At 35.1% G+C, this 16513-nt stretch overlaps 1 protein-coding gene across 1 annotated transcript in view; it reads right to left on the bottom strand.

Annotated features, from left to right (window-relative positions):
* Window positions 1–240: 240 nt before the first annotated feature.
* The window catches only part of txndc16 (thioredoxin domain containing 16), a 36391-nt gene continuing 20118 nt past the window's right edge, over window positions 241–16513 (bottom strand). Inside the window, exons 15-19 of the mRNA XM_056477558.1 lie at window positions 14363–14447; window positions 14088–14226; window positions 13121–13290; window positions 12847–13037; window positions 241–1472 (exon numbers count right to left, since the gene is read on the bottom strand). Of these exons, the coding sequence (XP_056333533.1) occupies window positions 1252–1472; window positions 12847–13037; window positions 13121–13290; window positions 14088–14226; window positions 14363–14447 (806 nt within the window). The 3' untranslated portion in view covers window positions 241–1251. The remainder of the gene's footprint in view (window positions 1473–12846; window positions 13038–13120; window positions 13291–14087; window positions 14227–14362; window positions 14448–16513) is intronic.

The raw sequence follows: 16513 nt of genomic DNA, 5'->3' as shown, positions 1-16513 counted from the left end.
TATCATATATCACATTATATCATATATTATATTATATTATATTATATTATATTATATTATATTATATTATAATATAATATAATATAATATAATATAATATAATATAATATAATATAATATAATATAATATAATATAATATATAATATAATAATATATAATATAATATAATATATGATTTGATATGATATGATATGATGATATATGATATAATATAATATAATAGTAAATGTACCAGTAGCTGTTGACTTCCATTTTATGAAAATCACTAACATCCACCATTTCAACTTAACAAAAATGTCTTTGTTGGCTTGGCAGCAAATAAATTAACAGCACATTGTCATATTTAGATAAATTACCTCTTTAAGGACTATGCTGATGACACTCTTCTCATTAATGCACCATTTTGCTTAAATGTGACTCTAATGTCCAACAGAAGCTCATTATAGAGCTGAGGAGAATATGTAAGAAAATAGGTGCCTAAATAACTCTTATGGATTTTCCATGACGACTTTAACGTTGACCTCATCCATGCATCCAAGCACATTCCAGGGATCAAATTGCATGACTAAAAACAGTTATTTAAGATGTTCCCGAAAACATCTGCACTAGGGTTTAAACATTAGATTCAGCTCCTAGAAAAACACGAAAGACTTGTTTCGTAACTTTGGTTTGCATTAAAAAGTAGTTCTTCCCTCGTTAAACGTGACGCCAATTTACTTTAACAACGCAATCAACCAAAGATGCAGCCTCTTTCTGCTTTTAAGTCAGACTTTCCAGGATGGTACGTTTAAAAAAAAAGAAAAAGAAAGAAAAGTCAGTTGCTGTTCTTTTGTGAGTGAATAAACACACAACGTACGACTTTTACAAATGTCAAGCATATGTGTAGCTCTGTATTTGTACAAAACAATTTCCAAACAGGCACATGCTGTACGAATAAGAATAAATTCTTGCATAAAATGTTTACATAAAGTCTTTAAATAAATAAACAAACGCTTTCTCAAAGACTAATCCAGATGCACATATATAAAGTTACAGCACTAAAACGTAAACTATCCGCACGTATGCTTGATTTAATTTGGAAAAGTCCATTTGATTCGCAAAGAGTAAGTGTGATACGGACATATTGATGTATAAACACTCTCAAAAACAACTGAATGATGTTAACAGCACTTGCGAAGTGAAATCCAGCAGATGTCAAGCAGTCATGTGAAATGCTTACATAACCCCTGGTGCGGCGAGAGGGCTTGACGTTATAGTTCAGAGTGCCTGCGAGGTGCTTGGGGGTTTGCTGATGGATGTGGACCCTGACTTTGGTTAGGGGTCACATGATTCTGCTCTTTGTGGTTTTCTCTTCCCCCATTCTTCGTTTTAGGAGCTTTCTGTGCTGCGTAAGTCGGAGCTTCTTGGTCCATTATTGCCAAAAAGTCAAAGAATGGCACAGGAGGACCCCATTTCACATCTGGAATCAAGCCTGTAGGAACAAAAGAGTAAAAACAGAGAATGGTATTGCTGTCAAACTCACAGTTTCATGAAAGCTGATGATGATGAACAGAAGAGCTTGCATGCAAGTTGTCGAGGAAATGCTCTGCGTACATGCTATTTGACAACAAAACCACAATTAGGGAGTCAACAATGTGTCATACCTGGAAAGTTTATTATTAGAGAGTGGCAAGTGATTCCAGATGTCCTGGTGTGTAAACTTTGGAAATGTAAAGTAATCTACTGTAATTCATGCGAAAACAAAGCTGAATGCCGTAACAGAAACCAATAAAACAATTTTAGAAATGTGTTTAGCTAAATACAGAGGGTTGGTCATTTTTATGAGTTTAAACGCTGCTGAAAGGTACTTTTACGGTCCCAAAAAAAAGTTTTTTGCTCAAAATGTGCTCTGGTAAAATAATTTAGTAAAAAAAAAAGAAAAAGAAAATTTTGGTTCAGTCAGGATAAAAAAAAAGAAAGAAATCAATACTTTAATTCATTTATTGTAGATTAAATTAAACATTTAAAAGGTTCAGCTCCTAGAAAAACACGAAAGACTTGTTTCATAACTTTTCATTAAAAAGTAGTTCTTCCCTCGTTAAACGTGACGCTAATTTACTTTAACAACGCAATCAACCAAAGATGCAGCCTCTTTCTGCTTCTTAAGTCAGACTTTCCAGGATGGTACTAAAGTTTCTATTGGTCAAAAAATTCAATAAAAATTAATAAAAAATTTTGATTCAGTTAGGATTAAAAAAAAAAAGTATATACTTTTATTCAATAATGGTGGATTAAACAGATAAACATTGACCATAAAAATTGCAGTTCCACAAAAACTATATTTTAATATTTGTAAAAATAAGACAAATATTCTTACACATCAAATAAGCATATTTGAATAAATTACATTTTAAAATACAATAAATAAATAATTCTAAAAACTAAGCTGAACAATTTGTGACAAATGTGTTTAGCTGCATACTGAGGGTTGGTCATTTCTGTGACTTTAAACACTGCTGAAGGATAAATTCACAGTCCAAAAAGAGACTGAAATCTTTGCTAAAATGTCACATTGCAAAAAAATACAGTACTGTTTAAAATCTTTGGTTTAAGTAAGGATTGAAAAAATAGAAAGAAATCAAAACCTTTATTCAATGATTGTGGATTAAATTAATAAACATTCAAAATGTTTAGTTTAGTAAGCATTTTTTTTAAATAAATAATGTTTTTATTTAATAAAGTTGGATTAAACAGATAAACATTAACCATAAAAATTGCAGTTCCACAAAAACAAATCAACTACAGTTGAAGTCAGAATTATTGGCCTCCCTGAATTATTAGCCCCCTGTTTATTTTTTCCCCCAATTTCTGTTTAACAGAATTTTTCAACACATTTCTAGACATAATAGTTTTACTAATTCATTTCTAATAACTGATTTCTTTTATCTTTGTCATGATGACAGTAAATAATATTTGACTAGATATTTTCAAGTCACTTCTATACAGCTTAAAATGACATTTAAAGGCTTCACTAGGTTAATTAGGTTAACTAGGCAGGTTAGGGTAATTAAGCTAGTTATTGTATAATGATGGTTTGTTCTGTAGACAATCGAAAAAAATTAGCTTAAAGGGGCTAATAATTTAGGCCTTAAAATAGTTCATAAAAAATTAAAAACTGCTTTTATTCTAGCCGAAATAAAACAAACAAGACTTTCTCCAGAAGAATAAATATTATCAGACATGCTGTGAAAATTTCTTTGCTCTGTTAAACATCATTTGGGAAATATTTAAAAAAGAAAAAAATTAATTCAAAAGGGGGCTAATAATTCTGACTTCAACTGTATATTTCAACATTTATAAAAATAAGACCTTTTTTTCAACTTTTACGGTATTCCTGGCCAGATGAATGTGGTTTTGGTGAACCTAAGAGTTGTAACCATCTAACACAGTGAAGTGTTACATCAGATATACTGGTTCTGCTGTGTATATGGAAAATACACTACTGAAAAGATGGAAAATATGCCTAGACAGTGTTAAAGTTTCCTTCAAACTGTGAAAAATAATTGCAGATTTTTTTCTTGGATGTAACTGGAAACTATTTACCAGTCCACTTATGGCACATGATGCCTAGAAAAAAAGAAGAAGAAAAAAAAACACTCACTCAATCTTTGTTCTACCTTTCAACAAATACTTCATCAAAGAACATTTAAATAATTTGAAGAAGTATTGGACAAGAAAATGCTTCTTGATTTAAGAATTTGTTTATATTTGATCTAGAAACAAGACAAAAAAATCTTTAAGGAAAAGTATTGGTTTGCAGTGAATGTCTAATCTGGAATGCTTCACCAAGTCCCAACAGAATGACTAGCATTTTGTTTCAGTCCTCCATTACAGGTTCTGTCATGTCTGCGACACTGACCAATAAAAGCTCTATTGGACTCAGTTTGCAAACATGGCAAAACAAGAGAAATGATGGATATGGTGTTGCTAGGTAGACTTACTGTGTCAATTCTTGGGTTTTCTAACAACAGTATGCTCAGGTCAAAATACCCTGCTTTGGTAGCTATTGTTTGTTTAAGTTCCCTTCTGGAAATCATTTGCTATGGTTTGTCTGCCTTCTCAATGACATCACACATATACCATTGAAAACTGTGAGCATTGACTGGTTGAGAAGCAACATGTTTCTTGTGCATGGCACATTAAGAATTGGAGTATATCAAAAGAGCGCAGTAGCTAAGCTTCTATCTAGGGCTGCATGATATTGGGAAAAACTGGCATTGCAATATTTTATTTTTCTGCAATACACATTGCGATATTGTGTAATTTCATCAGATGACTTGAATGGAATTATTGTGTGTGTGTGTGGGGGGGGGGGGGGGGGGGTCTTTATTTTAGAGTACTTGGGATCATTATGTAGAGCATTTGCAGAAACTATAATAAACCAACAACAAGTACTGATAAATACTGTAGAACAAAGATACAAATGAAAGAAACAGTGCTTTATAGTTTTCTGGGATTCTAGCAGTATTCAGGCACACAGTCGAATGTAAAAGCGTATATACAAAAATAAAACATAATAATTCATAATGCCCTCATGGTTTCCCCCTTAAGAAACAAAGATTTTAGGTAACAATGTAGAGTCACTGCAAAATGTAGCCATAAATCACATGTTTTTCAACTGTGGCTACTGGTCAACTATAACCCTGACTCTACATTGCAAACCCTGCGATGTGACTATTGCGAAAGCACACATTGCGATATCGATGCTGAAACGACATATTACGCTGCCTTACTTCTATCAACCATTTTTATGCACGTTTTAACATATTGCATTAAAAAATTGCTAAATGCAACCACCAAGATGTGCATAACATCTAAAAGTGCTTATTCATTCGAGTTGGATGCATTTTTAATCTAATAAAAATATTTATACTACAATGCAAACACATTTATATCCCAGCTTATAAACTAGATGTCTGTACCAGCGAGTACAATGTGACTTCTTTGAGCTTTCAGCATTAATTCATGAGAAAGACTTCCAAGTCTTTACAGACCGCTAATCAGTGTGGTCTATTGTGAATGAGGTGCAACTTCATTAATATGCATGACAGCTTCCAAGACTGTTTTTAGCTGTTACAGTGTTTAGATGGAATCAGATGGAACGCCACATTGTGTTGCTAACCGTAATTAAAACAAGTGGAAGAAGAATTGTTTGGAGACATGGGTCATCAGTGTTGCGTTTATGAATGTGCTGCAACAAAGGTTTTGTTTTCAATTCCCCGAGAGTGAAGCTGGACTCACGTGTGGATTACAGTGGTCTGCTAACATGCGACAAAAATACATTTGTAAGGAACATTTTTTACCCGAGTGCTTTTCGCATCTGGAAATGGTGAAATCTGGATTTGCTACTCGTTTTCTTTTAAAAGACGTCACTCTTTTAAAACACGAACCTGAACCTGATTGCGATTCAGGTTCGTGTTGATTGTCCTGTCTCTACTGATTTGGTAAGTGTGTGATCAATGTTCTCTGTTTATTCAGAGCAAAGTTAGTTAGTATCGTCAGCAGTACTCTTTCAGTCTTTAAAAGACATACCTTGGTCAAAATGATTTAGTTACTAAGTTTACAGAATGTTAATATCACTACAATATTATGGACTTAAAGATTTGATGTAAATGCTGCTCTCCGAATGTAAATGCCTTAATCAAACTATTACCGTTGTGTAAGATTTTTGCTGCATTTTGTGACAGGATAGTCTATTATACACACACGGCTTTCTAACGCTACCTACCGAGTGCGTCTAAGTTACCGATAAATGCAGAGTTTTTTTTTTCATACGGTGTGCGGCATCAAACTTTCCATTATAACAACACTCTTCCAGAAGTTCCTCGCATCCAATATCTCGTTTGTCACAGGGGGGCATGCATGAAATGTTCCTGAATGAATGTGAAAGTGCCAAACTGCAGTTAAAAATAATTTGATTACTGACGTCCATGTAAACAGTCACTGTCTTTCTCCCCTGCGTCTGTGTGTTGTTTTGCCTCCATGAAAATCAGGGCGTGCTCGAACTGAAACTCCGCTTTTCATGCAAACCCTTCCCTCTTTCACCACTCGACACACCAACCTAAACAAAGCTGGACACACCCATTTTCCTGACTTTTTTCAAACTAGAGATGTGAAAACACCCTGCTGAGATGGGGTGGGGGGTTGGGGGGGTTCATGGCCCTTTAAAAGTTTCCTTTTTTGTTGAACACAAAAGAAGATATTTAAAAAAAAATGTTAGAAACCTGAAACTATTTGCTTCTATAGTTGGACAAGTCAGTGGTTACCAGTTTCAAATATCGTTCAAAATAACTATTCCAAAAAAAAAGGAAACTCAAAATGGTTTGTGACAAGTGAATGAGGAGTAAATGATCACAGACTTTTTGTTTTGGAAGAACTATGCCTTTAAGGCTTCTGCAAACACTTAAGAATGGTCCATACTCAAAATAATATTGTATGGTTACTTCCTAGAAATTTCTCTCACGATCATTTTCCAAAACATCAGACAAAATCGTTCAAGATTACATGACGTCGTTTGTGAACGTGTGTGTTTATTCTAAAGGGGATATGGTAGCTAAAATACTGAATGGCTTTCATACTTCTACATATGAAAAGACAGAAGCCGGACTATCATTAGCGCTGCTCTTCTCGTGAGTCACTGATGCCCAGAGTCTCCTGCTATCGCTAATGTCTGTGGTGCGGTGGGATTAATCAGCCTGCTCACAAAATGCATAGCAACCGCCAAAACAACATCGGTTGCTCAAATTACAGGAAAAGCGGACATCTGGGCCCTCTGAATTATTTTGGAAATGAAAAATATATTGATTCCAAACACATTTTAGTGGTAATGGCCAAGATGAGCATCAGTATTAATGTTGCTCATACTTACAGTACAGTTAGAGGTTTTTCCCATACCTCAAATCAAGCAGTTTGAGGAGATGAGGCGTTATATTACTTTTCCACGGAGTCTGCCTTATTATTATCTGCTGGAAGACTATAAAATGGAGAATTTTTTTTATAGATTTACATTGAACTGAACAAGAGAAGAGCTAACAGAGATGTTATTGCTTTCTGGACAAATAAATCAATATGATATATTGAAAAGGCATTGAAATTCAGGGGATAGTTATATGACCGGTCAGATGATATTGTGCATAAAATGTAAATAATCTGATTTTAACAGCGTGTTTGTTGAACTGTTGGATAAAAATCAACCACAATTTTGATCAATTTGATGTTTAGGAGAACATCACTGTTTCTTGTGGGACACTAATTGTATTACTTTAAAGATCCCATATCTTATAAATAGAGATAGAGAAAATTCTATTTCATGATATATACACTCACCAGTACACCTTACTAGTACTGGGTTGGACCCCCTTTTTGCCTTCAGAACTGCCTTAATCCTTCGTGGCATAGATTCAACAAGGTACTGGAAATATTCCTCAGAGATTTTGGTCCATATTGACATGATAGCATCACACAGTTTCTGCAGATATATCGGCTGCACATCCATGATGCGAATCTCCCCTTCCACCACATCCCAAATGTTCTCTATTGAATTGAGCTCTGGTGACTGTGGAGGGCATTTGAGTACAGTGAACTCCTTGTCATGTTCAAGAAACCAGTCTGAGATGATTCACGCTTTGTGACATGGTGCGTTATTCTGCTGGAAGTAGCCATCAGAAGATGGCTACCACTGGGGTTATAAAGGAATGGACATGGTCAGCAACAATACTCAGGTAGGCTGTGGCGTTGACACGATGCTCAATTGGTACTAAAGGGCCCAAAGTGTGCCAAGAATATATCCCCCACACCATTACACCACCACCACCAGCCTGAACCGTTGATACAAGGCAGGATGGATCCATGCTTTTATGGTGTTGATGCCAAATTCTGACTCTTCCATTCGAATGTCACAGAAGAAATCGAGACTCATCAGACCAGGCAATGTTTTTCCAATCTTCAATTGTCCAATTTTGGTGAGCCTGTGCGAACTGTGGCCTCGATTTCCTGTTCTTAAGCTGACAGGAGTGTCACCCGGTATGGTACTCTGCTGCTGTAGCCCATCTGCCTCAAGGTTGGACGTGTTATTTGAAGTGTTAATTTGGAGGTTTAATTTTTTATTCCCCACAAATAATGGCTTCTCACAATAAATTAAAATCAGACTTGTGATTGACCCAAACTGATGCTTTGTTCCTAGCTAGATCTATCTTGTTTTCCTCTCCATTTTATTAATACACAGCCTCTCCTGAATAAACATCTCATTGGGCAAAAAGAAAAAGGATTCATAGAGCAGATTCTAAACTAAGCTCTGCATAATTGGTGCCGGTAAATTAGTTAATCCTTTTTTCATATATCCTCACCAAATTAATTAAACAAGACAGAGGGCATTATAATACACCCAGGCGCAATAAGGCAGAAGACATGTTTGGTGCGATTTGTTGCTATTTTTAAACCAGCGCAACAGTAATTTTCATGTTTTGCGCCACGTTGTTTAAATATCAAATGCATTTGCACCCATGGGTGAGCCGGTCTATAAAGGAGGTGTGTTAAATTGCATTGTTGGTGCGTTGCTTTTTTAAAGAACTGAAATAGACTGCGCCATTGACCAACTAAAATCTGGTCTAAAGTCCAGCGCAAAGCGCGTTAGTTCTGCAATGTCCAAACGCTTACACATTGCTTAACACACACAGGATGAACAGAAATACACACATATATTTACATATGAAAATAATCAAAGGGTTAAAATGTTACAAAAATTATTACTTTCTACATGAATATAAAAACCACTGCCTCCCTGCCTTCATCATCCTAGGGGGCTTTTACAGTTTATTCATGATAATTTGCATTTGTATAATGTTAATATTATTAGCAGTATTATTTATTATATGCATATTTATATTTGTTTAAAAAAAACAAGTTTTAATTTGTCCACCTGTCAGGTTTTGGAGACATATGCATCACCATATGGGGCATAAGAATAGAACATGTGTTTGGATATAACTTGGACACACTTCATTATTATTGTTCATTCATTCATTTGCTGGAAATTAGAACTGAATTTAGTAATAGTTTTAAAACAAATCTTTGCTCTTAACAAATGAAATTAAATATGTAGGCTGATGAATGTTGTCAGTGGAGTGTGTACAACAACGTTTACTTATCCACGAAAGTAAAGAAGTAGAGTAAAAGTTAAGTAAAGGGAAAGTAAAGAGGCTGAAGAGGCTCGTTCTTTATACTCGCGCTGCAGATGGTCTGCTTAACTGTTTTCTTGTTAGTGATTTGTTCAGTTTTTCCACCTACAAAGTCCACCATATAAATAGCCAATGCACCAAGGCGCGACACAACTGACTCTTAAAGGTAATGTGAGATGAGACTATGATTGGTTTAATGCACGTTATGCTCAAAAACACACCCATAACTCATTAAGAGAATAAGCACAGCCCTGTTAGACCGTGTGCCAGGGCACAGAGCATATTTGGACCAGGGGAGGCTGTTAGTCAGCAGCTACACAAGTGACTTATCTTACTGGGGGATATTGTACACAAAGTTATTCTGTACTGACATTCGCAGCTTTTATAAAAGTTTACATACATTTACAGATTGCTGACCTGATCTTGTTATGAGTGCTCCAGTCAGCACTTCCCCAAGTCTCATGAGCAGAGTCTAGCTCAGGCTATCACACACTAACCATGAGGTAGCCACACTCACTAATTTACATATCACTGTACACACAAAAATAAAATCTATTACAATAGACAATTTATTCTGCAGTACCGGTATATACAATCATACTGCCCAGTCTAACTTACAAATATAAAAAACTAATTCCATAAAGGGGTATTTTTGCTGTCATGATTTAAATTATAATTCTTAAAACAATTATGATATTATTGTACACAACAAATATTACACAAACAAATTCAAAATGCCAAATAAAAAGCGTGTGTGTGTGCGCACAGACCGAAGCCTTTCTCTGGTCACACAGAAAAGAGGATAAACAAAGGAATAAGCAATGGGAAAAAATTTGACTATATCACACAGTCACAAATGTAGTGACTGCTACACAGACAGTGTAATAAAACCTATGGGACCATGCAACTACTAATGTGTCTTTTCCACTACCAAGAGTCACAAAACAGCACATATACGATGGTTCCTATAGCAACAGGACATTTAATTATAATTATACTAATGCTTCAAGGATGATGTGCAGACAATTGTATTTGCTCCGCATCTCACTGGCATATGAAATTTCAGAAATATCTTCCGATGGATAAAGTGCTTCATTCGTGCTCACAACACACACATTTTATAACCGACAGACTGATGAAGCCATTTTTTTTTAGCAAATGCAAAAAGCTGCCAAAAATGTCCCCAGGCCCCCCAAGAGTCCGGTAGAAGGTTTCAGGGAAATAACTTTATAATAATAACAACAATCTGACACAATTAAGGGATACAGTTTCCTCTCAGATTCATAGGAAGCAGATGGGAGATGCTGAGAAATGGGTATAAAACCAGTGCAGGTTTTGAGAGAGAGACCGTCTATCATCAGAATGGAGCGATGTGTCTTTGGGGACATGCGAATGAGAGCGCGTTTTGGAAGGACATCAATGGAGTGGAGTGCTAGATCTGAATGATTGGGTTTGTTTTCACCACAGGCAACAATAGGGATTGTATTAGGAGAAAAGTGTTGATGAGGTTGTGAATGGACAGGGTGTGATCTTGTAAATACTCGTGCTGTCGGACAACTCTGTGCCAGCATTTTTCAGGGAATGTGATGATTGATTCATGAAACGGAGGCCATGTAAGAGGCATTGCCAATGAAAACAAGGACACACTTTTGCCGAAATCAAATATATATTATATATTTAAATATATATATTGTGAACAGCAGGTAATAAGGAGGTATGAAGAAAGTGCTGCACTGCTAAAAAGATCTGTTCATTAGCAGTTTCTGTATTCTGTGATTCACAAGTGTTTTATGTTTATTTACGGCTTTGAATGGCATGATGGGACCTTGATGTCTGCTCTGTTGACTTTTGATGTTGAAAATTCAACTCTATAGTTTAACAAAGGTTATTTCAAAGTAGTTTAAAATAATATAATTTACGAGAAATAAGTAACAGAAAATGTTTATGCAGTTTATTACAAGGTTTTTGTACCGTAACTTACAACACAAACTCAGACAATATCCCTTTTAACCATTACAATATCAATAAAAGTAACTTTTCTTTTTTTCTTAGATCTTTTCAAGGTTAGGAAGAAAACGTAAGGTCCCATAATGCAATTAAAAAGCATAAATAAATGGATGTTTCCTAGAGATGGGTTGTGGCTGGAAGGGCATCCACTGCGTAAAACGTGCTGGATAATGTTTTACGCAGTGGATGCCCTTCCAGCCACAACCCATCTCTGGGAAACATCCACACACACTCACTCACACACTACAGACAATTTAGTCTGGGTTTCCTCCGGGTGCTACGGTTTCCCCCACAGTCCAAAAACATGCGGTACAGGTGGACTGGGTAGGTAAATTGTCCGTAGTGTATGAGTATGAGTGAGTGTGTATGGATGTTTCCCAGTGATGGGTTGCAGCTGAAAGGGCATCCGCTGCGTAAAACATGTGCTGGATAAGTTGGCCCACACAAAATCTGCACGCAGAAAATCTTTTTTCTTTTGCCCATCATGGAGTCTATTTATTTACTTATGGAAATGTATGTAAATATATATTTACTCAGTAAGTAAAATATAATTTAATGCAAACATTTATACGATTTATTTACAAGACAGTTTGTAAAGTAATATTTTCTGTCTTGTAGTAGATATATTATAAGAGAGACAAACCTTTATTCATTCATTATTTTCCTTCGGCTTCGTTCTTTATTTATCATTTATTGGTAAATACCGATAAGATTACCAATATACAGTATTGTGAAAACATTTTAGGCCCACAACAATTTGTTTTTTTACTGATGGTATAATGGATTTTACCACAACCCTTTACCACAAAACCATAAGTGTAAATTTATTTGTAATTATTTTTAAAATTGAGATTTATACAGGGTGAATAAAATATCTTTCAGTTGATTAGTCAGGTTAGGTTTGAATTATTTTGGTCTAATTATCTAAGACATGTGAAATACAATGATTTAGAGAAGGTGTTTGTCCTGGTTTGAGCTGCATTTCTACCAGTGTTGTTAGCAATATTGCCTGAATTGATGGAATTGTGAATGTTGAAAAGTACAGATCGGTTTTATTCCACTAAACCATTCCTACTGGAAAGGACTTCAGTGGTAATAGTTTTTAATTTAAGCATGACGATGATCCGCTAATTGCAGTGAAATCCTATTTGGAGAAATAAAACAGCTGATGAAACACAGACAGTAATGAAATGGCCTCCACAGGGTCCAGACCTGAATATTATAGAGGCTGTTTGAGATCATCAGGACAGAAAACGAAGAATACAACACTCTAAACCCAAAGAAGAACTCTGAAAAGTGCTAAAAGAAGCCTGATATTACACAGCACATTAGGACAGTAAGAACAAAACAGTTCCAATGCCGAGGGAAGCCACAATAAACATAGACCTTTGCTTGAAGAGGAAATGTTGTGCTGTTGTTGTTTGTTTGTATATAAATATTATATTTTCTGTATGTTTTAAATAAAGAAACTAATTATATATTCAAATATACTCAAATTCTGAGGCCAACAAAGCTGGTATAGTGTTTAGGACTTTGCACAGTATTGAACCTTACATCATTTCATTTGTTTTTTTTCTTTTGTTTTTTTATTGTAACTGTCTATATTAAAGCTACAAGGTTCACCTGCTGGTTGTTCGTGTCTGTCTTCCACATCACGAATCCACAGCAGGATGTTTTCAGCCATTAGAGGGCGCTCCGGTGGAAAAAGAAACACCTCTCCTCCAGTTTTTATCTGTGAAATCACCAAAGATGGAAGCGGAGGAACAAAGCCCAGATACTTCTCCAGGATGGACCTCCCAACAGGTGTGCGACCACTAAAACAATGAAAGCCCAGAGCAGATAATTACTAAAAATGAGCGCGCTTTGATAAATGTGTTTAACAGATCATGCTCCTCACAGATGGATCCAACAGGGCAGGAAGGAATCCAGCTGTCCAGAACCCAGCAGTTGCTTTATCTCTGCTAAAGAGCTCGTGCTCTCTGTACTCTCCTCTTTTCCGATAAAAAGAAGTAGCAAAGGTTTCTCAAGCTCCAAATACCAGGGAAGATTCTCCACTGTCAGTTCAGGCTATTATGGGAAATATAACATTTATTTCAGCTTGTTATTGAGATTTTTCAATATAACAAAGGGACTTTAAATGCACATTGTGTTCAAAATACACAGTTAAATGCTTCTAGTAAGATGTAATCAAAGAAGGCTTTTGTTTACATTGCTACATAACTAGTGTCATTCTAATTTTATTTATATGTTATCATATTTAACACACATTTTTTTGCTTTTATATTTAATTTTTCACTTTTTATTTGAATTAAAATGTTTGTATATTTATTGCTTTTTTTCTATAATTATTTCCTTGCCTCGAATTTAGTTTTATGTCAGTTTTAGATTCACCCCAAACCCCCAATCCCACCACCCACCCCCAAAAAAGTTTGGTCATTTAAAATTATCAGATTTTTAAAAAGCATTTTTTTTGTTTTGTTCACGTATCTACAATAATACTAACAAAAAGGGGATAATACAAACATTAAATAATAATAATAATACATATTTTATAACATTTATATATTTTATAACAATAACACTTTACATTAATATTTAAAAACTCAATTTGTCAAGTTTTGCATTTAATACATTTGAATTTTTTTAAACAAAAATTAACAAGAAATGTGAATTAAAAAGAAGAATAGTTCTAGTTCACAATACCAGCACTGTAAACTTCATCAAAGAGGAGAAGCGGTCAAGTCATGTTTCTTAAATTCAAGTAAAACACATGTGATTCCAATATAAAGTCTCATTGGGCAACTGTGAAGCACGATATTAGAAGTTTGGGGTGAATTTGTAATCATGTTTCTAAAATAACTTACAAAACGCTCCAGCTCCACTCGTTGTATGAGTTTGACATGGTCCGTTGCCGAGGATGATGGAAAGGAAAAGACCTGATGAGGAAGTGCAGGGCCGTGGGACACCAGTAAAGCAGGCAGATTCACTGACAGTCCCTCCACCCTGATCAAACACAAAACACTCTCTTACGCCACACTGAAACCTCCACACAGGTAACATCTTGTTCCATACAATCCCTCTGAATGAAAGTTATTATCTTAAGCACATTACGTCATTAGAATAGTTAGATACCACATACCATTTTGCCGCCTCTTCATGGGCAAACAGCCCAATAATGGTTTCTCCTCTGAGGAGTCTTGCAGCTTCTTCAAATGAGGATATGCCTGAAGACATATAGAGCACATGACTGAGAGATTCTTTTGTATATGCAATCAATTTTGCAATAATTTGACACCCATAAAATACACTTGTTAGCTGCCAAATCACATTGCACTAATTTTTTGTACATTTCTTTTGGAACAGTCAAAACCTTATTTTTTTTTTTAACAATTGAGTACTTTATATGCATTTTGTTTGAAGGATTGTAAAAAAAAAAGGCTATTAGTTGTAAGTCGATCTGGCAGCTCGGATTGAACAACAAACCTTAAAAGGGAAAAGGACATTTAGGTGATATAGAGCAATATTATTTCCTAAGTAATTGTTTACTGTAAAGGGCCACACGGTGGCACAGTGGTTAGCACTGTCGCCTCACAGCAAGAAGATCACTGGTTCGAATCCCGGCTGGGTCAGTTGGCATTTCTGTGAGGAGTTTGCATGTTATCACTGTGTTCGCATGGGTTCGCACAATCCAAAGACATGCGGTATAGTTGAATTGAAGAAACTAAATTGGCCATAGTTTATGTGTGTGAATGAGTGTGTATGGATGTTTCCCAGTACTGGGTTGGAGCTGGAAGGGTATACGCTATTTAAAACATATGAGCCTGGTTTCTCTCAAGGTTTTTTTTCTTTACTTCCGCCATTAGTGAAGTTCTTTTTCCCTCTCCGCTGTCGCCACTGGCTTGCATGGTTCGGGATCTGTAGAGCTGCGTATCGTCGGATCTGCCCTTCAATATTTGGACTCTCAGTAGTGATTATTAAACCACACTGAACTGAGCTCAACTGAACTGAACTTAAACACTACAAACTGAACTACACTGTTTCTATTTACTGTGACCTTTTATGTGAAGCTGCTTTGACACAATCTACATTGTATAAGCGCTATACAAATAAAGGTGAATTGAATTGAATTGAATTGAATTGCTGGATAAGTTGGCGCTTCATTCCGCTGTGGCGACCCCAGATGAATAAAGGGACTAAGCTAAAGAAAAATGAATGACTGAATGAATGAATGTTTACTGTAATCATATGTAATGAGCTTCTGGCAAATATAATCTAGAGTCATATTTACAGTTTTCTAGAGCACACAAGTCTTCTTGGAGCTTTGTACGATTACAGTTGAACCACTGAAGTCACACTGAATATTTTGACAGAGTGTGAAAAATACTGTATTGTTTTCTAAAATAATAATGTACTACAGACATTTACAACAGCCTTTAAAAAATGTACTTTTTTGTGCATTTGATTCATGAATGAATCACATACAAAACAAAAAAACATTTACTTAACAGCTTTGTGCTTATTTATTATGTATATGATGAAGAGTTCAGATGCAAAAATCTCTAAGTGCCATCTGGAATATTCTTCCACAATGAGCATTTTTCTCAGCCTCTAATGTTTATGTTCAGTTACTTCATGTTAAAAGCTATGAAAATAACCAATTCTTTGCCATAAATGTGAAAATACTGAATCAAGACATAGGAGCCTGTGAAAAATGCTATTTTAGAAGAAATTTTTAGATGGCACTCACAGGCTTTTGCATCTGAACTCTTCATATAAAGCTCTCAGCATAATTGAGTGCACCACATTTAGAAAATGATCAATTTCTCAGTGAATATTGACAATGTTTATGGTGCATTTAAACAAAACAGGTTTTTTAAACTGATATATTTATTAAAATAATATTTTAGTCACCAAACACATTTAGAAATGGAAAGATAATACAATTAAATTTAAGCAAAATATTGCACAAAAAAAATAATAATAATAAATAAATAAATAAATTACAACCTACAAAATTTCAAATAAAATTTTTCTATTTTTTTCGTTTCTCTTGATTTTTCCTTTTTTAAAATTTGTATTTAATATTTTTCTATAACATAAATTTGGCTGTACTAGTTTTTAGACCGTTACTGCAAGTTATTTTGTTGGATAAGCACCAAATTTGGCTTCAGTACTGACTAATCCAGAGTTTCCCAACCCTGTTCCTGAAGGCACACTAACAGTACACATTTTCATTCTCTCCCTAATCAAACACACCTGAAACACCTCATCAGAACATTAGAAGAGACCC

This window comes from Danio aesculapii, chromosome 17, assembly GCF_903798145.1.
Source record: "Danio aesculapii chromosome 17, fDanAes4.1, whole genome shotgun sequence".
Taxonomy (NCBI): Eukaryota; Metazoa; Chordata; class Actinopteri; order Cypriniformes; family Danionidae; genus Danio; species Danio aesculapii.
This window is presented reverse-complemented; position numbering and strand designations above follow the sequence as displayed.